The sequence below is a fragment of the Papio anubis genome, chromosome 1 (assembly GCF_008728515.1).
Source record: "Papio anubis isolate 15944 chromosome 1, Panubis1.0, whole genome shotgun sequence".
NCBI lineage: Eukaryota > Metazoa > Chordata > Mammalia > Primates > Cercopithecidae > Papio > Papio anubis.
Genome location: NC_044976.1, coordinates 91,291,783 through 91,314,687, shown reverse-complemented (window position 1 = coordinate 91,314,687; position 22,905 = coordinate 91,291,783). Strand labels below are relative to the sequence as shown.

The following is a 22,905-nucleotide window of genomic DNA, read 5'->3' as shown; positions in this document are numbered from 1 at the left end:
AATAACTACTTTTGAATGAAAACATTACCTTTAACTCTTTTTTTTCCTTTCTTAGGCTTGAAAAGGAATACACTACAATAAAAACGAAAGAAATGGAAGAGCAAGTTGAAATTAAAGTAAGCATTTTGGGGCTTTTTAAAGTACTGATTGATTGAAATCAATTATTAGACAGTAGATGTCTAAAGTTTATACTTCTTATATTCATAAATGTGTTTACCATCCTACTAGATTATAGTTAAAAATAGACATTTCAAAAAAGTAGAATAATGCGACTGAAGTGGCTTTCATTCCAGTGTGAAGGAGAGCAAGCTTTTCCCTTTTTCTAGATTTGTTGGTGGCTCATCAGGAGAAAACACTTCCATGGAGAAGATAATTATCATTCCATTTAAGCATGTTTTTTAAAGTTGCAGAGAAGACAATCTGTAATAACACTTTCTATGCTGAGACCAACAAGAGTATAATCTTAGGCAAACGTTAAATAGAGCACATATTACACTAGAACTAATTGTGGTTGCTCTGGAGCTACAGAAGCTTTGACTGATTTGACTTTTTCTTCTCTAAGCAAGGGTTATACTTTTGAACTACTTCTCTCCAGAAAATCAAGGAGATTTTCAATTCAAAGGGCATGTGAATACCCTATATGTACCCTAAAAATATAGAATTTGTTCCCTCCTGCCCCCATAAACCAAGGAATTCTTGAGTTGAGGGTCTTTGGCACTCTTGGAGCTGGGACTTGAGAAAAATTGTGTTGCCTTTTATGCTGATATTGTAGGATGGGGATGATAAGTGGAAGCATGAGTCAAAGAGCTTAGTGATTGGCCAATTCAATTTCTAATCTCTTTATTCTCTTCCACCCCCAAAGCCCCTGGAGAAAAGGGTTAAAAGTAAAATAATTTTAATGGAGTGACTCCCTCCTCCCTTTTTTTTTTTTTTCGAGACAGAGTCTCGCTCTGTCGCCCAGGCTGGAGTGCAGTGGCCGGATCTCAGCTCACTGCAAGCTCCGCCTCCCGGGTTTACGCCATTCTCCTGCCTCAGCCTCCCGAGTAGCTGGGACTACAGGCGCCCGCCACCTCGCCCAGCTAGTTTTTTGTATTTTTTAGTAGAGACGGGGTTTCACCGTGTTAGCCAGGATGGTCTCGATCTCCTGACCTCGTGATCAGCCCGTCTGGGCCTCCCAAAGTGCTAGGATTACAGGCTTGAGCCACCGCGCCCGGTGTATATGTGCCACATTTTCTTTATCCAGTCTATCATTGATGGGCATTTGGGTTGGTTCCAGGGTGTCTGATTTTTTTGCTTAGACCCTGACAACTCATTCTAATCATGATCGGATGACCACCTTATTTACAATTCATTAACCAGATATAATATTAATTGAGCCTTGCTGTAAAATGGGAAATGCTACTCCTTGTGCACACTCCCTCCCTCCCACAAAAGTCTCTTTTACAAGAGAATGGGTTCTAGTTGTAAACTAGTACTTTCTTGCTTTGGTTCTTTTTAAAAGTCCATGGGAAGATAGTTTTGTGCCATTATTTTTACAGGCCATTGGTATGATCATCAAATTGTTTGATGTTTTGATATAGAAGTATAAAATCAGCCTTTGGTGTTGTGAAATGTGTTTATAAGGTCTCTGTTGTTTTTACTTTAATTTAATTATAAGACCTTTGGGGTGATGACCTTCTATTCTAAGAACCATATCTGTCAGTGAGCCTCCTGGTTAAGATGCGACTTTTAAATATTTTTTTCACCTCTTCCCTAAAAGTGTTATAGGAAGATTTTGATAATAATGTCTTCATATGGAGAAGCTTAAATTTTGCTGTGTGAAATTTTTTGTTAATAGAAACATCTTTATCAGTATCTTCTTCCAGTCTATTGATGTTCTGCCTGATGGGGAAGAGGTAAGAAGTATTAAAATTCTAGTTTGGCCAGGCGCGGTGGTTCACACCTGTAATCCTAGCACTTTGGGAGGCTGAGGCTGGCGGATCACTTGAGCCCAGGAGTTTGAGACCAGCCTGGACAACATAGCAAGACCCCATCTCAATTTTAAAAAAGAAAAACATTATAAAAATAAAATTCTAACTTATATTAGGATAACCCGCAAATCTTTAAAAAGGAAAAAACTTTGATTCAGATAGACATACGAACAGATAATCTAATTTTTATGTTTAAATTTGTGCTTCGGGATGCAGAGATCTAAAGCCATATAAAGGGAAGTATGAGAAATTCTGGCCGGTTTTTAGTCAAAAGTTAAGTATTTTTCTTGTTTAAAAACTATGGTACATTTCAGATATGCTGAAAGCCAGAAAATAATATAAAAGTGCTCACATATTCACTGCCTGGCATAAAAAAGAAAAAAAAAAAGAAAAAAAAAAAGAAAAAAAAAGAGAAGTATTATCTAAGTTGCCCAGGAATTATATTTTGACAATCAATGTGAAGTATTATAAATGAAGCTTACTTAGCCCTTAATATATGATGGGTCACTTACATGCATTATTTCCCCTTATTCTTAGAACAGAATTATTAAAGGGTTCTTATCCCTCCCTACCTGTGAAGAAATTAGGCTTCAGAAAGCTCAAATAATATGCCAGTGGTCACACTGCGAGGAAACAGAGTCAAGGATTTGAAGTCTGATTGGTGTTATTCTAAGGCCCATGTGTATTCTTCAGTATATACATGGTGCTACTGCTGCTTTCCCAGAGAGACTTTGATGTATTTGTGATGTAAGATTTGGATGCTCATTTTTCTCTGGCATATCAAACTTTTCATTAAAAAACTAATGGCTATGTAATAATATCCAAGGGAGGTATGCTAACCTGATTTATTCAATAACACTTCATTTAACAGATAATTTATAGTGCCTACTAGATGCCCAAGCACTGTTCTAGGCACTTGAAATGTGGCTATGAAGTAGACCATGTTCTGTCCTCATGGAGGTTATATTTTAATATGGAAAAAACAATAAACAGAAAAGTCAAATGTACAGTATTTCGGATGATGATTAAGTGTTAAAGAGAAAAAATAACCTCAGGGAGGGGGAATATAAAACAATAGTGTTTGGGTGGAAAATTTAGAGAAGTTAACCAGGTGATTTTTGAAAAAAGACCTGAAGGAAGTGATGGGGCTAGATATGTGACTATCTGGAAGAAGGGCAGAACCTATTCAGGAGTGTGCCTGGTGACGAACAGTAAAGTGGCATTGTGGATGGGACAGCATGAATGATGAGAAAAGTGGTAGGAAGTAAGATGGAGCAGGTTGTAGACAATGTAAGATGTTGTCGACAGTGGTAAGGACTTTGACTTTTACTCTGGTTGGATGGCAGTTTTCAGTAGAGAAGGACAAAATGTGATTTAAGTTCAGTTGATCCTTCTGGTTGCTGTGTTGAGAGTAAATTGCAGGGGTTGAGAGCAGTTCTGATGAAGGCTGATGTGGTAATACAGACAAAAGATGATGGTGGGCCAGGTGTGCCTACCATCAGGGTGGCTTATGCTTGTAATCCCAGCACTTAGGGAGGCCAAGGTGGGCGATTCCTTGAGCTCAGGAGTTCAAGACCAGCCTGGGCAACATAGTGGGCCCCTGTCTCTACAAAATTTTTTTTTTCAAATTAGCCAGGTGTGGTGGTGCATGCCTGTAGTCCTATCTACTCAGGAGGTGGAGGCAGGAGGATCACTAGAACCTGGGAAGCTGAGGCTGCAGTGAGCTGTGATCATGCCACTGCATTCCTTCCTGCATGACAGAGTGAGACCCTGTCTTAAAAAAAAAAAAAAAAAAAAAAAAAAGATGGTGGTGGCTTGGACTGAGGTAAGAAGTAATCGGATTCTGAATAGATTTTAAATATAAAGTGGACAGCTAGAATGTAGAGATGTGTGAGGAGGAGGAATCAAGCCTTGTGGTCTGAGCAGGTAGATAAATGGTGTTCCTGTTACCTGAGATGGGAAAGACTACAGGAGGATTTGGTTTAGTGGGGATACCAGGAGCCCAGTTTTGGATATTTTGGGAATGAGATGCCTAGGAGATGTCCAGTTAGCTTCTTAAATATTCAGATCTGAAATGACGAGAAGCAAAGCTCAAAATATAGATTTGGCAGTTATTGGCAGTTATTCATGGTATTGAAAGCCATGAGAATGGGTGAGATTATTTGGGAAATGAGTGTAGATAAAAATAGAGAAGAGTTCAAGAATTGAGCCTGAGAATAAACCAGCATTTAAAGATGAGGAAGACAAGTAGAAAGTAGCAAAGTAGGAGAAAACCAGGTAGGTGTAGTTCCTAGAAGCCAAGGGACAGTGAGAAAGAGAGAAGGATTTACCATGTCAAATACTGAAGATAGTTTTTGCGAAATGAGGATAGAGAAACAGCCGTTGCATTTTTCAGCATGATTATAATTTATCCTAGAAACAAGTGGAGCAGAATGGTAGGTACTAAAACCTAATTGGAATAGAAGTAGAAAAATTAGAGATATTTTTCAAGGAATTTGCTATAAGGATGGGACAGTAGCTAGAGAGGGTAATTATGTTGAATTTTTTGTTTCTGTTTTTTTTTTTTTTTTTTAAGATAGGAGAAATAACTACATGCTTTTACGGTGATAATCAAGTAGGAAAAATTGATCATTATGAATGGGGGATAATCACTGGAGTCAGGAGGATATGGAATTTAGTGCAAAGCTAGGAGATGTTACTTAGTATGCTAGCATGAATAGTTAATCCACAATAACAGGAAATCAAAATATATGGACAAAAATGCAGTTAGGATATAGGATGTGGTTTTGGGAGCTTGTGAAATTCTCTTCTAATTGCCTCAGTTTTTTTCAGTGAAGTCATAGGCAAAATTATCAACTGAGAGACAATGGATTGGAGAGTTGCTGGTTTGAAGAGAGAGGAATAGGTGTGAAATAGTGATTTAGGGGGATAGAAGGACATTATTATTGCTAAGAACCATATTGAATTTAGTGATCAGTAATTTAAATAAACATCATGGTTTTGTTTTTCTTGGGTCATATTTACTGGCATAGGTATAGGCTCAAAACTGTCAGAGAGTTGATCCAGAGTAGTGTTTTTTCCAGGCAGGTGTGCTACGAAGGGAGAGAAGGGCAAGGGGGCTTAAAAGCAAGGGAGGTATATAATGATTGCAAATTAAACTTTGTCAAGAAGGAAGAGAGAACATCAAAGATTGAGGGACAGTGAAAAGTTGTTGGGATCACTAGATTGTCTCAATGAAAACAATTGTTGGGGTTGGGTTACTTTGTAAACTGAGTAAGCTGGAAAGAATAGGAAATGGTGATTGAAGAGTGGGTTATTTGAAACGAGATTATCCTATTTCAGGATATTAAGGTTGCTTTTAGTTTTTCATTATTTAATGCTAATGGTTAACATCTTTGTATATAACAAGATTTTTTGTCTCTTATTATTATTTCCATAAAGTTGTAAAAAGTAGAATTAATAAGTTATAGGATATTAGCACTTTAAAGACTTTTACTGTGTAGTATATAAATTTCCTAGAGAATGTGTCCACGGTATGTTTGTCTTAGCAACAAGTTTCCATTTCATGACTACTTTGCCAACACTAAGTATTTCATTCTTACTCTCCCTTTTAGTCCTCTTTTTTTCTAATTTGGTAGGTCAAAATATTGTCTCTATTTTCTTTTTCAGTGTACAAGACAAACATTTTTATGTAGCTGTATCTAGGTATCTTCCTCTTTGTGGTTTTCACTTTAAAGTTTAGGAAGCACTCTATTCTAGAAAATGTGAGGAAGATATTGAAGAATTATTGAGAATCAATCAGGTGGTAGATTTTAGTTACTAACTTTTCTATGTATCATCAATAAACAGTTCAAAAATATCCTGGAAGAAGAAGTTCCATTTGAAATAAAAATAAAAGTATATCCAGGAGTAACCTAAATGAAAAGTAGAACAGGACCTAACAAACACTGGAAAACTTTACACACAGACATTTTAAAAAGAAAACTAAAGATAGACAAAAATAGCTCCATGTTATATAAAGATATGAATTTCCCAGTGATTTTTTTTTTTTTTTGAGACAGAGTCTTGCTCTGTCACCCAGGCTGGAGTGCAGTGGTACGGTCGTGGCTCACTGCAACCTTCACCTCCCGGATTCAAGCGGTTCTCCTGCCTCAGCCTCCTAAGTAGCTGGGATTACAGGCATGCGCCACCACGCCAGGCTGATTTTTGTATTTTTAGTAGAGACAGTGTTTCACCATGTTGACCAGGCTGGTCTCGAACTTCTGGCCTCAAGTGATACACCTGCCTTGGCCTCCCAAAGTTCTGGGATTACAGCTGTAAACCATTGTACCTGGCCCTCAAATTCAGTGAAATTTAATTCCTTGTAAAATTCCAGGGCAATAAAAAAACTTAAGAATAATTCTAAAAATAGACAAAAGTAGTAAAATAATATTCACGCCTAACTTCAAAAATATTGTGGGCAGTGCTTATCATTGAGTATTTGGCATATATTAGGTGCTATGCTATCTCATTTAATTTTTCATTTCCCTATAGGTTTTATTACTCTGATTCCTGGATGAAGAAATGGAGATTCTAAAACATTGAATGTCATATACAAGTGTTAATTGTAGAATGAGAATTTGAACTTAAATCTACCTAACTTCGAAACCTAGTCTCTTAACTGCTTTAATATACTAGTATTTGGGGTTTGGGAATAATAAACAAATATAAGAATGGGGGATATTAGCTCTACCAGGTATTAAAACAGATTGCAAAGCTATAATTACCAAAATACTGTTATATTCAGTTAAAAAAAAAATACAGTAACACTTGAAACTTAAAAGTAACCCTGAGGCCAGGCACAGGGCTCATGCCTGTAATCCCAGCACTTTGGGAGGCCAAGGCGGGTGAATCACAAGATCGAGACCACCCTGGCTAACATGGTGAAACCCCGTCTGTACTAAAAATTCAAAAAATCAGCCGGGTGTGGTGGCGGGCATCTGTAGTCCCAGCTACTCGGGAGGCTGAGGCAGGAGAATGGCGTGAACCCGGGAGGCAGAGCTTGCAATGAGCTGAGATCATGCCACTGCACTCTAGCCTGGGTGACAGAGCGAGACTCCGTCTCAAAAAAAACCGTAAACAAACAAACAAAAAAACACTTTAAAAAAAAAGCAAAAACCCTGAAATGGTCTGCATTAACTGAAAAAGTCTATTCTATTGATCAATTCCTGATGTAAATATTATACAAATGAGGAAGTGGTGATTTATTTTTAAATGGTGTTAAGCATTTGGTTAGTTGCCTGTGGAAGAAAATCAGTTTAGATTTTTATTTATAATGAAATAGATTTCAGAAGCCTTAAAGGGGGTTGGGGAAGGAAATCCAGATGAGTGTTTTTAGTTCTAAATTTTATTTTTAGCATGATTTCTGTCATAACTTCGTTCACTCAGTTGTCTGGTGGGAACTTAGTTTTCTGAGTCTTTTGAGATAAAACATTACCTTTTGTTGATGTAGTGTGATTGAGAACATTGTGAGAATCCCATTTATTTCTTTGACTCTCTAGAGTTTAGCAGCATTTAATAATTGCTTATTTGTGTAGACCACTATGCTGCACACAGTAGGAGGAGCCAAGCCATGAGAACATTTTCTACTTCTCAAGCTATTATTTTGTCTGAGATTAGTTATTAACTTTCCTATATATCATAATGTCCATTTCAGATAATCTGAATTGTAGTGAATAGAACAGGAAATCTAATTTGCAAAGTATCTTTGTAATAACTCTAAGATTTGTTTCAATTTGTGATCTACTTAATAAGATGCAGTAATTCATAGAGCCTCTCATTTCCCTGCCCTGAGACTTTATATGTTATAATAAACCATATTTAAGCGTTTACTAGCAAAATAATAGGTTGAATTGATGGAAGAATTTTCTGAGACAGACATTTTTCAGCAGAAATTTATAGGAAGGTGGGGCTGGAAAAAGGCTTGATTGAGTTCTGGAACAAATTGGTACAAAAATGTAAGTGATTACCTTGAGGCCGGGCGCAGTGGCTCATGCCTGTAAACCCAGCATTTTGGGAGGCTGAGGCGGGCAGATCACGAGGTCAGGAGATCGAGACCGTCCTGGCTAATGCGGTGAAACCCCGTCTGTACTAAAAATACAAAAAATTAGCTGAGCATCGTGGCATGCGCCTGTAGTTCCAGCTACTCAGGAGACTGAGTCAGGAGAATCGCTTGAACCCGGGAGGCAGAGGTTGCAGTGAGCTGAGATCGCACCACTGCATTCCAGCCTGGGCGACAGAGCAAGACTCTGTCTCAAAAAAAAAAAAAAAAAGAGCGATTACCTTGAAACTGAAATTTGAGTGACGGCAGAATGAAGGGACAACATCTGAGGAATTTGAAAATGAAAAAGATAACTTCTAAAGGGGATTAATAAGCAATTATATTGGTGGATATGCAAAAATAACTTTTTAAAAATGTAGAGTGACTTGGACTTAATACTTGATGACAGTAATTAGACAACTTTTTGGGAACCAGGCATTGAATAATTAGGTAAAGTGTTTCTTTAAAAAATCTGGTTTTACTTTTTGAACTATGAGAAAGTGCTAGTAATTGGAGCTGTTTTCTCAGAAAAAATTAATAAATTATTTGTATTTTCAGAATTTTGCAACTCGTCATCTATACTATATTATAAATGGAGACTGTTGAAGTCTAAATGGGCATTTTTTAAAAAATTTGAGACAAGGTCTTGCTCTGTTGCCCAGGATGGAGTGCTGTAATGTGATACTGGCTCACTGCAACCTCCACCTCCAGGGCTGAGGCCATCCTCACCCAAGCCTCCTGAGTAGCTAGGACTACAAGCACATGCCCCTATGCCCAGCTAATTTTCATATTTTTTGTAGAGACAGGGTTTTGCCATGTTGTCCAGGCTGGTCTTGAACTCAAGCTCAGGTGATCCACCTGCCTTTGGCCTCCCAAAGTGGATTACAGGTGTGAGCCACTGAGCCAGGCCCTAAATGGAAAAGTTGATGTTTAGCCTATGAATGTGCGTTTTTTATATCTCCTATGTCTTCATTCAACTGACATTTGAATATTGATTATATAGGTAGGCTCTGTTGGAGGTAGGCAAGTTAGAATCTTTTCTAATGAGGATGTTAAAACACGTAAGAAAATATTTGATTGTGAGTCATTATGGTAAGTATAGAAATGAAACAGCTTATTTCTATATGTACTGTAGGGTGTATTTTAAATTTAATCACAGCTGGAATGATGAATATGATTATTTCCTTTGCCGTGGTGTATTTATTTCTCTTTCTTTATCTCTTTCCTTTCCTTTTCCTTTTTCCTTTCCTTTCCTTCTCCCCTCCCTTTCCCTCCCTTCCCCTCCCCTCCCTTCTCCTCCCCTCTCCTCCCCTCCCCTCCCCTCCCCTTCCCTCCCCTCCCTTTTTTGGACACAGGGTTTCACTCTATCACCCAGGCTGGAGTACAGTGGTCCAATCTCGGCTCACTACAACCTCCGCTGCCCCCACCTCAGCCCCCACCTCCCAGCCTCCCACCTCAGCCTCCCAAGTAGCTGGGACGACAGACTTGCACCACCATTCCTGGCTAAATTGTGTGTGTGTGTGTATGTGCGTGTGTGCACGTGTGCGTATGTTCGTGTGTGTATGTGTGTTTCATAAAGACAAGGTTTCACCCTGTTGCCCAGGCTCATCACCACCATTCCTGGCTAAAGTGTGTGTGTGTGTGGGTGTGTGTGGGTGTGTGTGTGTAGTTTTCAGAGACGAGCTTTCACCATGTTGCTCAGGCTCATCTGGAACTCCTGAACTCAAGCCATCTGCCCGCCTTGGCCTCCCAAAGAGCTGGGATTACAGGCGTGAACCATGGTGCCCTGCCTTCTGTGTATTTCTTACTCTGAGTCTTTGACATTTGATAATGTAATCATCCCTTAGACTCCTTTCTTATTTATAAAAGGTGGTACGTTTTCAGGACTGTGATTTAGGAATCTTTTTTTTCCTCTCAAAAATGCTTGCAAATAAAACATTTTTTTTCTTGGCAGAGGTTACGCACAGAAAATAGACTTTTAAAACAGCGCATCGAGACATTAGAAAAAGTAAGTGACTACTTATGCAAGCTTCTGTTGAATGCCTAGTGTTTTTTCTGTATATTTATTAAAAATCCTCAAAAATTCTGGCACATGTCTCCTATGTTGTAGTATTGAATGCTTAGCTTGCTTACCTTACTATTTAGCCAGATAACTTGTTACTAATAAAAAATTGTTCAGTTGTAGTGGTTCTTAAACTTTAATATTCAAGTTTTAACTGAGATTAAGAGTAACATATTGATACTATTTGTTTTCTTTACACATAATTTCTAAAAAGTATGTTCTTTTAGAATTTAGTTGGGAGTCCGTTCTAATATAGCATTTAAAAAATGAGTTTCAAATGTTGCCCTGGACTTTCTAGCATATTGAACGTGGCGGTAATTCCTTTAAGGCCTAGGATTGCTTTTAGTTGAAGTGACTGACTGCTTCCTTACATAAAAATTCACTCTCATGTTGATTTTCAACACAAAGGAATTGTGCATAAACTTTTAGTTCTTATAATTATTTTGGTCTACTTGTTACATTTTCTGTTTTATACAGAATAACTGGGCAAATATGGAAATTTTGCATTATTTTTCATACTGTGCTTCTGATGAAAAATCTTTTGTAGTCATTTCAGATGCTATAAGAATGAATTAAGTAGTAAAAGTATGGTTTAAGAATTTCGTTTTATTAAAAGAAAGACATCTGAATTCACACTCTTTTGGTGCTTTTTTCTTATTTTATTTTTTTGAGACAGAGTCTCGCTCTGTTGCCCAGGCTGGAGTGCAGTGGCTCAATCGTGGCTCACTGCAAGCTCCGCCTCCCAGGTTCAAGCGATTCTCCTGCCTCAGCCTCCCAAGTAGCTGGGCTTACAGGTGTGTGCCACCACGCCTAGCTAATTCTTGTATTTTTAGTAGAGACGGGGTTTCACCATGTTGGCCAGGAATGGTCTTGATCTCCTGACCTTGTGATCTGCCTGCCTCAGCCTCCCAAAGTGCTGGGATTACAAGCATGAGCCACCGTGCCTGACTGCTTTTTTCTTTCTTTAACTAGGGATGAGATTAAGTAGATTTAAACATACCCCTCATCATATTGCCAAGGATCTTAAAATCTTCCCTGAAAATCTACAGATAAATATTCAAGAAATAAATAAATGGAAATATTAATATTTTGTAGTATTTGTCGTTGGTTTGAAAAGTTTTGATGATTTCATATTAAATAGAAGTGCATAATAAGGACAGGATATTTATTACATGTCTGCCTTTGTTGGATAATAATTGCAGATACATCATATTAAGTCAAAAATAGTTTCCCTGTTTTTCTGTCATCATGTTAGGGTTGCTATGAGAATAATTCTACTTTTGGTGACTCCACAGGAAGATTGAGCTTGCTTTTAAGTTGTTTTAATTATATACTCTTTTTTCCCACTAAATATCTAGCTTACAATCAAATATGCGCGTCGTCTTGGTGTTTTTGTTTTTGTTTTTTTTTTAATCTTTGGAGTAAGACGTTTAAACCGGAAAAGCATTATAGTATTTCATTGAACCTTCGGAATGATAACAATGCTGTAAGAAAATGTTAAGTTTGAATTTTGCTTCTAGAAAATTAAGTTCCTTTTTTTATTGGCTTAGATGGCCCAGGTGTGTCACTTAGCACTTAGAATTCTATAAATACTATGTATCAATTGAATTCCGTAATAAAAAGGTATACTTTCTCAGTTATTGCTAACGTTTAAGTTTAGCTCATTATTTGTCATATTTTCCTTGCTTTGTTTCTTTGAAAGTTGCTGTTGTACAAATTGCTGTCACACTTTTTAAGTGGAATTGCTTACTCAAATTCCTTCTCCCTTTCATATAAGTGGGTTGACAATATGGATTAAGTCTAAAAGATGTAAATACATCAAAAAGAAGAAGAAATATTTGGCTGAGTGCAGTGGCTCACGCCTATGATCCCCACACTTTGGGAGGCTGAGGCAGGAGGATTGCGTAAGGCCAGGAGTTCAAGACTGGCCTGGGTAACATGGCTAGACTGTATCTCTGCAAAAAATTTTAAAACTAGCTGGGCATGGTGGCGCACACCTGTAGTCCTAGCTGCTCAGGAGGCTGAAACAGAAGGATAAACTCCTTGAGCCGAGGAGTTGGTGGTTACAGTGAGCTATGTGATCATACCATTGCATTCTACCTTGGGTGAGACCCTGTCTCTATTAAACAAACAAACAAACAAACAAACAGAAAACTGTGCTTGTTGCAGGTAATGAAAAACCACTTGGACTTTGTGTTTGGTATCTTCAGGAAACACATGATTTTCAACCACCTATCCTTGTTTTTATATATTTTTCTTAAGGTTTAAAAATAAAAACACGTTCAGTAAAAAATGGTTTTAAAATTTAAATGTCCATTTTAATTAGCAATGAAAAGTAGATGGAATTTGCATATATTTGTTTCTTTTTTCCTAATTTTATCACTTTTATTTCTTTCTCTTATATTTCTATCTGAATTTTTCTTTTTGTAGGAAAGTGCTTCCTTGGCAGATAGATTGATACAGGTATAGTTTTTGTTTTGTTTTAGTTCTTTTAAACATCTTCTCTAACTTCTAAGGAAAGTCCTAAACCTCAAAATTCATATTTTAATGCATGCAATTTTACATGCGTTTTTCTAGAAATAATTTTTTGGGTGGTGTATGTGGGTATAAATTTAATTTTTTATAACAAAATGTTATCTTGGTTTATTTTTGCACGTTTTAAAGCTAACCTTATTTTTTTAAGTATTTATTTCAAAGTGGCAATAAGTGGATTCTGTGAAATTAACTACTATTCACTGAAAATTTCAGTCCTGCATGTACAACTCAGTAATATTGCATGAATTAAATTGTTATTGACTGAAAGAAGAATTGTTCTTGTCAGGTGAAATTTTCATTTAGTTTCCCAAAATTTGCTGGAGCAATAACAAGCTGCTAGCTAATGATTACCTAGGCTGTTCTATTCGCTGAGGTGACTTTTTTTTTTAACATGTCAAAGTAAATAACTAAACCTCACAAAGGCAGTCTTTCTTGAATCTATCCTAAATTGCTTTACACACAAAAAAATTATGTCCTAAGGGACAAGTGACAAGAGCCCAGGAGGCTGAGGAAAACTACCTCATAAAACGGGAGTTGGCCACCATCAAACAGCAGAGTGATGAGGCCAGTGCTAAGCTGGAGCAAGCTGAAAATACCATCAGGAAGCTCCAGCACCAACAACAATGGGTAAGGAGTCTGGTAGTGCTTTTCTCACCTTTCTCATCCCCCTTCCTTTCAATCATTTTTTTTTTCTCATAGCACAGATTCTGTGCTGTTGTTTTAAATAACTTTGTTTTCAACTTTAATTGAACTTTTAAATTATACAATTTTATGTTCTGTGATATTTAGGGGTCTTATTGTGGCCTAAGGACTCCTGTTCTAATTTTTTTTCTGTCTACATAGTTTTGTTAGAAATAGGTAATATTTTCTTTCCTTACACTGTGTTTTAAGTAATGGTAAATAAGCAGTGTATGTCAGAATTGCTTTTAAGTTTTTAGAAATCTGTTTTCATAATAGCTGTCATTTTGCTAACAGTAATTTTTAAATCCCAACTTCAGCTAGTTTTTGTTCATTGTGCAGATGAAATATTACCCAACACGCAGAATATATGTGGTTATCTCATTTAAAGCTTCGGCAATGTGGCAATTTGTGTCTTACGAAATACTGTTGCTTAGACTTCCTACATCAAGACATTGAATTATGGGTTAAGGTGTATGCCTTTATTTCAGAGGGAGAGAAGTTGCAAAGATGAAAAAGATTAACCCTTTAAAAATTATCTTAATTAACCTAGAGTGTGTTTCTAATTATCTTAATCAACCTAGGGTATGTACGAAACAACTACTAATTGTACATCTAGCCTCAGGTATCTTTTGCAGCTTAGACATTTTCCATTGGCAAATTCAGACTAGGGTGATCTTAATCAGGAATATGAGGGTAAAAGAAAAGCCAACTGTTTATCTTTGAAAACATATTATTTCTTGTTTCAGTTTTCCATCCTCAGGTAGGCACTACATTATAATAAGTAAGCAGAAAAAGTTGTGTTAATCCTAGAACTCTATGCAGATCTGGAAGGCAAATAGAGTGACTGCAGAGTAGGACATTCTTTTTATTCAGTAAAATTAAGACACAGCATCATCATCTCAGTACAGAAAAATCAGAAAACCAAAAGCAAAAAGAAAAATTGGCAATTGAAGGAGCCATAAACGTCTTTTTTTTTTTTCTGTTATTGAAGATTGCTAAGAAAAATGAATAGGAGAGTGATAAAATAATACTAAAAAGAAGGGAGCTCATATTTTGCTCCACTTTTGTATGAAATGTCAATAATATCAAAGCATTCAAAAGAAAAAACAATTGTGGAATTATGTTAGGAATTTACCTGAAATAAATTACTTCAATTGTGATTTTTTAAAGAAAACTAAGTATTGTTTGCATTTAGCATAAGCTACAGTCATAATACATTAGAATCATGAATTAACCTTTTTACATTGTTTTTCAAATATTGAGACCAATTGATAGATGTATATCAAAGGGATAGAATGCTGGTTGATAGTAAAAAATTTAACTTGGTAAGCAAACATAGCCAGAATAAAATGAATGAGCATATTACTGATAGAAAGTGAACATCTGTTGCTCAGTGTTTTGATTATAGCCTTCCCTAATATAACTTTATGAATTCTTCAAAGTTTCAGAATAAGGGTTTTAAATCTGTATTACAACAGGAGGTATTGAGTTACCAATATAAGCATCCACCACCACCACTCCCTACTGCCACATAGTGGCAATTTATATGATATAAAGAGCTTTGGATTTTATTTATGGAACTAGATTCTAGTCCTGTTTTGCCAACTGTGTGATCTTGTATACTCAAAGACAGTTTTGTGTGTGTGTGTGTGTGTGTGTGTGTGTTTTCCCCTAAATGATTAAATAGGGCTAGACCTTCTCAGGTCTCTCTCTTTCACTTTTAAAATTAACTTTATTAAAGTATAATTTACATGTAATAAAATTAATCAAATGTAAGTATGAAGCTTGATGTGTTGGAAATGTGTGTAGTTATGAAACACTACCGCAGTCAAAACAAATAATATGTCTATCATTCCCTTTATGGTTCACCACCCCCCAACCCCAGCAACTTGTCTGCTTTCTTTCACTATAGTTTTACCTCTTCTAGAATTTCAAATAAGTGGAGTTGTAAGGTATTTGACTTTTATGTCTGGCTTCTTTCACTTAGCATATCTATTCACTTTTTTGATGATTTTTGAAAGTTTTATTTTTAATTGACACATCAAATCAGAGTAATTAGCTAACACATTGATTGCCTCAAACATTTATTTCTTTGTGGTGAGAATATTCAAAATCCACTCTTCTAACTATTTTCAAATATACATTATTGTTAACTATAGTCACTCTACTGTGCAATGTAACACCAGAATTTATTCTTCCTATCTAACTGTAACTTCGTACCTGTCGACCATTCTCTTCCCATCATCATATTCCCAATCCCCTCCCTAGTCCCTAGTAACCACTATTCTATTCTGTTTCTATGAGATCAGCTTTTTTAGATTCCACATATGAGTGAGATCATGTGGTATTTGTCTTTCTGTGTCTGGCTCATTTCACTTAACATAATATCTTCCAGGTTCATCCATGTTGTCACAAATGACAATTTCATTTTTTTAAATGGCTGAATAGTGTTATTTTTATACATTTAGGGGATCCAAGTGCATTTTGTTACATGGATATGTTTCCTACTAGTGGAGTCTGGGGCTTTTAGTGTAGCCATCAGCTGAATAGTATACATTGTATCCATGAGTTAATTTCTCATTCCTCACCCCTTCTCACCTTCTTACCTTTCTGAGTCTCCAGTGTCTATTATTCTATGCTCTATGTCCATGTGTATACATTATTTATTTCTTATTTATAAGTGACGGTATGCAATATTTGACTTTCTGAGTAATTTTACTTAAGATAATGTCCTCTAGTTTTATCCATGTTGCTGCAAAAGACATAATTTCATTCTTTTTAATGGCTGAGTAATATTTCATGGTGTATATACACACCATTTTTTTTGTATTCAGTCATCCATCAGTGGATACTTAGGTTGATTCCATATCTTTGCTATTGTGAATAAATCTACGAGAAATGTATGAGTACAGGTATCTTTGATATAATGATTTTTCCTTTGGGTAGATACCCAGTAGTAGAATTGCTGGATTGAATGGCAGTTCTGTTTTTAGTTCTTTGAGAAATCTCCATACCATTTGTCATACAGGTTGTACTAATTTCCATTCCCACCAGTAGTGTATATGTGTCCTCTTTTTTCCACATCCTCACCAATATCTGTTATTTTCTGACTTTTTAATAGCCATTCTGACTGGTGTGAGATGGTATTGCATTGTGGTTTGAATTTTAATTTATCTGATAATTAGTGATGTTGAGCATTTTTTTTCATATGTTTGTTAGCCATTTGTATGTCTTCTTTTGAAAAACATCTGTTCATGGCCTTTGCTCACTTTTTAATGAAGTGGTTTTTTTTGTTTGTTTGTTTGTTTGTTTGTTTGTTTTTTTCCTGTTGAGTTGTTTGAGTTCCTTGTAGATTCTGGATATTTGTCCTTTGTCTTATGTATAGTTTGCAAATATTTTCTCCCATTCTGTAGGTTGTCTTTTCACTCTGTTGATTATTCCTTTTGCTGTGCAGAAGCTTTGTAGTTTAATTAAGTCCCATTTGTCTATTTTTGTTTTTGTTGCATTTGCTTTCGAGGTCTTAGTCATGAATTCTTTGCGTAGGCCAATCAGCAGATAGGTTCTTCCCAGGTTTTCTTCTACACTTTTAAAAATTTTGGGTCTTACGTTTAAGTCTTTAATCCATATTTTCTTCCTTCTCTTTAATCCATCTTGAGTTAATTTTGTAAATGATGAGAGATATGAATCCAATTTCATTCTTCTTGATATGGCTAATTTTCCCAGCAACATTTATTGAATAGGGTGTCCTTTTCTCAGTGTATGTTTCTATCAACTTTGTTGAAGATCTGGAGGCTGTAGGTATGTGCATTTATTTCTGGTTTTCTATTCTGTTTCATTGATCTGTGTGTCTGTTTTTAAACCAGTACCATGCTGTTTTGGTTACGATAGCCTTGTAGTATAATTTGAAGTTAAGTAATGCAATACCTCCAGTATTGTTCTTTCTACCTAGGATTGCGTTGGCTGTTTTGGGTCTTTTTTGGTCTCATACGAATTTTAGGATTTTTTTTTTCTAACTCTGTGAAAACAGACATTGGTATTTTTATAGGAAATACATTGACTCTGTGTAGTCTGCTTTGGGCAGTATGGTCATTTTAATGACATTGATGCTTCCAATCCATGAGCATGGAATATTTTTTTCCATTTGTTTGTGTCATCCGCAATGTATTTCATCAGTATTTTGAAGTTTTCCTTGCAAAGATCTTTCACCTCCTTGGTTAACTGTATTCCCAGGTATTTAAATTTTTTTGTAGCTGTTGTCAATGGAATTTACTTCTAGATTTGTATCTCAGCTTGATTGTTATTGGTGTACAGAAATGTTACTGATTTTGTACATTGATTTTCTGAAACTTTAATGAATTCTTTTATCAAATCTAAGAGCCTTTTGGAGGGATCTCTAGGCTTTTCTAGGTATAAGATTGTAACATCAGCAAACAGATAATTTGAGTTCCTCTTTTCCAGTTTGAATATCTTTATTTCTTTCTCTTTCCTGGTTGCTCTGGCTAAGACTGTTAGTACTATTTTGAGTAAGAGTGGTGAAAGTAAGCATCCTTTGTCTTGTTCTAGATCTTAGAGGAGTGCTTTCAACTTTTCCCCAATCATTATGATGTTGACTGTGGGTTTGTTTCATATGGTTTTTATTATTTTCAGGTATATTCCTTCAATGCCTAAGATATGGCTTGGATCTTCCTTCCAGATTTCATGTTGAGATGTAATCCTCATTATTGGAGGTGGTTCCTGGTGGGATGTGTTTGGATCATGGGAGCAAAGACCTCATGGCTTGGTGCTGTCCTCATATGAGTGAGTCCTTGTGAAATCAGGTTGTTTAAGACTGTGTGGCAACCCGCACCCCTACTCTCTCTTGCTCCCACTCTCACTGTGTGATGTGCCTGCTCCTGCTTCGTCTTCCTCCATGAGTAAAAGCCTTCCCAGAAGTAAATGCCAGTGCCATGCTTCCTGTACAGCTTGCAAAACGATGAGTCAGTTAAACCTCTTTTCTTTATAAATTACCCAGCCTCAGGTATTTCTTTATAACAATGCAAGGAGAACCTAGATTTTTTAGGTTTTTTTGTTTGTTTGTTTGCTTGTTTGAAACAGGATCTCACTCTGTCACCTAGGCTGAAGTACAGTGGCACAGTCGTGGCTCACTGTAGCCTCAACCTCCCAGGTTCAAGTGATCCTCCTGCTTTAGCCTCCTGAGTAACTGGGACTACAAGCACAGACCACCATGCCTCACTAATTTTTGAATTTTTTGTAGAGATGGGTTTTCACCATGTTACCCAGGCTGGCCTTGAACTCCTGGGCTCAAGCGATCCACCTGCCTTGGCCTCTCAAAGTGCTGGGATTACAGGCATGAGCTGATGTACCTGGCCTATGTTTGGTTTTTCTTTGGTTGGGGTTTTTTTGTTTTTAATCATGAAGAGATGCTGAATTTTATCAAGTGCTTTTTCTGCATCTGTTGAGATGATCATACGGTTTTTGTTTTTAGTTCTGTTTATGTGGTGAATCACAGTTATTGATTTATTTGTGTTGAACAATCTTTGTATTCCTGCAATATAACCCACTTGATTGTGGTATATTATCTTTATGATGTGCTGCTGGATTTGGTTTGCTAGGATCTTGTTGAGGATTTTTGCATCTGTGTTCATCAGAGATATTGGTCTGTAGTTTTTGTTCTTTTGTGGATCCTTCCCTGATATCAAGGTGATGCTGGTTTCATAGAATGAGTTACGGAGGAGTCCCTCTTCGATGTTTTTTGGAAGAGTTTCAGGAGAATTGGTACTAGTTCTTCATTGTATGTATGGTAGAATTTGACTGTGAATTCATCTGATCCTGGGCTTCTTGTTCTTGTTGGGAGATTTGTTTTCACTGATTTAATTGCACTACTCATTATTAGTCTTTTTAGGATTCCTAGTCTTTTTAGGATTTCCTAGTTCAGCCTTAGAAAGTTTTATGTTTCCAGGGATTTATCCCTTTCTTCTAGATTTTCTAGTGTGAGTGTAGAGATTTTCATAGTAGTCTGTGTTCTTTTGTATTTCTGTGTTATCAGTTGTAATGTCTCCTTTTTCATTTCCAATCACTTGTTTATTTGAGTCTTCTCTCTTTTCTTGGTTAGTTGAGCAGTATATTGATTTTGTTTATTTTTTTCAAAGAACCCACTTTTCATTTCTTTGATCCTTAGTATTTTTGTTGTTCTTGTTCTCAATTTCCTTTAGTTCTGCTGTGATCTTTGTTATTTGTATTCTTTTGCTTGCTTTGGGTTCTTGTTTTTCTAGTTCTTGAGGTACGATGCCAGGTTGTTAATTTGTGATCTTTCTGGTTATTTTTTATGTAGGCATATAATGCTGCAAACTTCCCACTTGGTGCTGCTTTTGCTGTATCCCAGAGGTTTTTGTATGTTGTGTCTCCATGGTCATTTGTGTCAAAAAATTTTTAGATTTCTATTTTAATTTTGTTGCTGACCCAAAGATGATTTGGGAGCAGGTTAACTTTTATGTATTTGTATAGTTTTGAGAGTTCTTCTTGGAATAAATTTCTAGTTACATTCCACTGTGGTCCAAGAAGATACTTGATATGATTTTGATTTTTAAAAATTTATTGGGACTTGTTTCATGGGCTAAAATATGGTCTGTCTTAGAGAACATTTCATGTGCTGTTAAGAAGAATGTATATTCTATGGTTGTTGAATAGAAGGTTCTATAAATGTCTATTAGAGTCCAATTTATGTCCAGTGTTTCTTTGTTGATTTCCTGTCTCAGTGATTTTTAATGCTGTCATTGGGATGTTGAAGTCCTTCTCTATTATTGTATTGCTGTCTCTTTTCTTAGATAGCTTTTCTTTGGTTTTCTTTTCTTTTTCTTTTTATTTATTTTTGTTTCCAAGGCACTGTCTCAGGATGTCCTGAGAACATGTGCCCCAGTAGTAGTTGTCTTATGAATCTGGGTACCTCCTATATCAGGTACATATATATTTAGGATTGTTGTATCTTCCTGTTGACTTTGTCCCATTACCATTTTAAAATGACCATGTCTTTTTTCACTGTTGTTGATTTAAAGTCTGTTTTATCTGGTATAAATGTAGCTACTCCTGCTTGCTTTTGGTTTCTGTTGGTGTGGAATATCATTTTCCACCCTTTTTCCTTCAGTCTGTGTTAGGTGGGTTTCTTGTAAGCAGCATATTACTGGATCATCCTTTTAATAAGACCTGTAAGTTTTATGCTTTTGTCTGTTTTTATGATGTTGAGTATTGATCTTTTGTTTACATGTTTAGAACTCCCTTGCGCATTTCTTGTAAGACTGGTCTAATGGTGATGAATTACCTTAGCATTTGCTTGTCTGGGAAAGACTTTTCCTCCTTCATTTATGAAGCTTATTCTAGCAGGATGAAAAATTCATGGTTGACAGATTTTTTTTTTTTTTCTTTAATAAGTCTGAAATGGGATTGTGATTTTTTTTTTTCTGGGTTGTAAAGTTTCTGCCAATATGTCCACTGTTAGTCTGATGGGATTTCCTTTATTGGTGATTAGACACCTTTCTCTTGCTGATTTGAAGATTTTTTTTTCCTTCATGTTGTCCTTAGTCTGATGACTATATGTGTTGGTGAAGTCCTTCTTGCACTGTATTTTCCTAGAGTTCTCTGAGCATCTTCTATTTGGATGTCTAAATCTCTAGCAAGATTAGGGAGTTTTCCTCAGTTACTTCCTCAGATAGGTTTTCCAAACTTTTTGCCTTTTCTTCTCCCTCAGGAATACCTGTAACTTGTAGGTTTAGACATTTTATATAGCCCCTATACTTCTCAAAGGCTTTGTTCATTTTTGAAAATTATTTTTTCTTTATTTTTGTCTGACTGGACTAATTCAATAGACCTGTCTTTAAGCTCTGAGATTCTTTTTTCTCCTGGGTTTAGTCTGTTAAAGTTGTACCTGCATTTTATAATTTCTTCAATGAATTTTTCATTTCCAGACTTGATTTTCAGATTTCTTGGTGTTGATTTTCAACTTTCTCTTAGATCTCATCGAACTTCTTGGAAATCAGTATTTTTAATTCTTTATATATGGTATTTCAAAGATTTCATTTTGGTTGTGATCCATTGCTAGAGATTTAATGTGATCTTTTGAGGGCGTCATAACACTGTTTTTATACTTCCAGAATTGTTTGGCTGTTTCCTTCTCATGTGGAGAAACTGCCTTTTTCTTCTTATTTTTGAATTTACTTTCATTTGGACAGGAATTTTTTTCCTCTGAAGGATGTAACTGTAATGTATGTTCTGGGTGCTTCCTTGGCAGAAACTCTGTATGAGTTCTTTGAACATAGATAGCTTTTGTGTGGTGGTTTTCTCAAATGCTAGTTGTAGTAGCAGTGTATTGGGTGCGTGAGCAGTATCACAGCTTCCTGCAGGGCTGGGATGGCGGAAGTCTCAAGAATCTTATCTCATTTCCCAGCACTGTGCACTTGTGTCAGCAGGTTTTCTACTGGATTGTGCATTTCAACCTTCAGGAAAGGTGGCGGTGGTCGTGGGTAAGAGCCTGCTGCAACAGAAGCAGATGGGCAGGTGCTTGATCTTTGCTTACTGGGGGAAGTTCTCTGTTGCTTCAGGCAATGGGCTGGGCTATGGAATGTACAGTGGCCTGAGCTCTCTGCTCACGCCCTAGCAGGGGACAAGTCAGGGCAGAGATGGAAAGCTAAGCCTTCCCTTGGATTCCCCCATGGCAAGCACAAGCAGCAGCCCTGAAGGGGGCGGCAGGGAAGCTCCTGGTAAGTACACTGAGGTCTCTGCAGAGAGGCAGGTAGGTACCCTAGCTCCATAGCCTGGGCAGGCAGGAATGTAATCTCCCTCCCTGTTATGCCCCTGTCCCCATACTCAGAACACTCAAATTGGTCAGACACCACTGTCTTATCTCTAGGCTGCAATGTACCTGAGAGCCTTAAAAGGTGACTGCCCATGGCTTGCTGCCAGAATGTCTTTGTTTTGGAGTCTTCTCCCTCAATTCAGAACACACAGCTTTTTGACTCTTCTTCTCTCCCTTGCAGGAATGCTGCTGCTCTGTATGGAGAGGGGGAGGGGGTCCCATCTTTTGGGCAAGCTTAGATATGGTGGACTGATTGCCAGTAAGACCACAGTCACCCCTGTCTGCCCCAGAAAGTCTGTCCTCTGATGCACCCATGCCAGTTTCCTGTGGGATCAGCCATGGCTATGCCTACAGCAGTGGGGGTGGGAAGGAGTCCCCATCTCCATGCCTGGGTCTGAGCACTCAAACCAGGTTGGCCCCCAGGATGAAATCATACTTGAAAAGTTTTGTAGAGCCAAGCACAGTGCCCACATTTTTGCTGGAAACAGCACACTTACTCACAGTCCATAGGTGGTGAGCTCTTGGGCACAGGAAAGTATGTGTTCTAGTTTTCTTTGTCCCAGTGACCGCTCCCTTGGTGTGCAATACTTGTTCTTCTCTTCAGGGCAGCACTTGCCGAGGAACCCTGCAACTCCCTTGGTCCAGCCATCCCTTTGCTGCTGCCACAATTTGAGCAGATGCCAAGGAATGTCTATGGGGTTTTAGTGATGTGGAGACACAAAGGCTGAGGTTC

General features: G+C 37.1%; 1 protein-coding gene across 15 annotated transcripts in view; it reads left to right on the top strand.

Moving 5' to 3' along the window:
* The window catches only part of EVI5 (ecotropic viral integration site 5), a 300,894-nt gene that overhangs the window by 146,294 nt on the left and 131,695 nt on the right, over positions 1 to 22,905 (top strand). For 10 of the 15 annotated variants that reach the window (XM_021944188.2, XM_031650793.1, XM_031650780.1 and 7 more), the window contains exons 10-13: positions 56 to 116; positions 10,004 to 10,057; positions 12,542 to 12,574; positions 13,127 to 13,273. In XM_021944188.2, coding sequence (XP_021799880.1) covers positions 56 to 116; positions 10,004 to 10,057; positions 12,542 to 12,574; positions 13,127 to 13,273 — 295 coding nt within the window. The remainder of the gene's footprint in view (positions 1 to 55; positions 117 to 10,003; positions 10,058 to 12,541; positions 12,575 to 13,126; positions 13,274 to 22,905) is intronic. The other 5 variants (XM_031650781.1, XM_031650785.1, XM_031650789.1 and 2 more) reach the window with 5 other exon arrangements.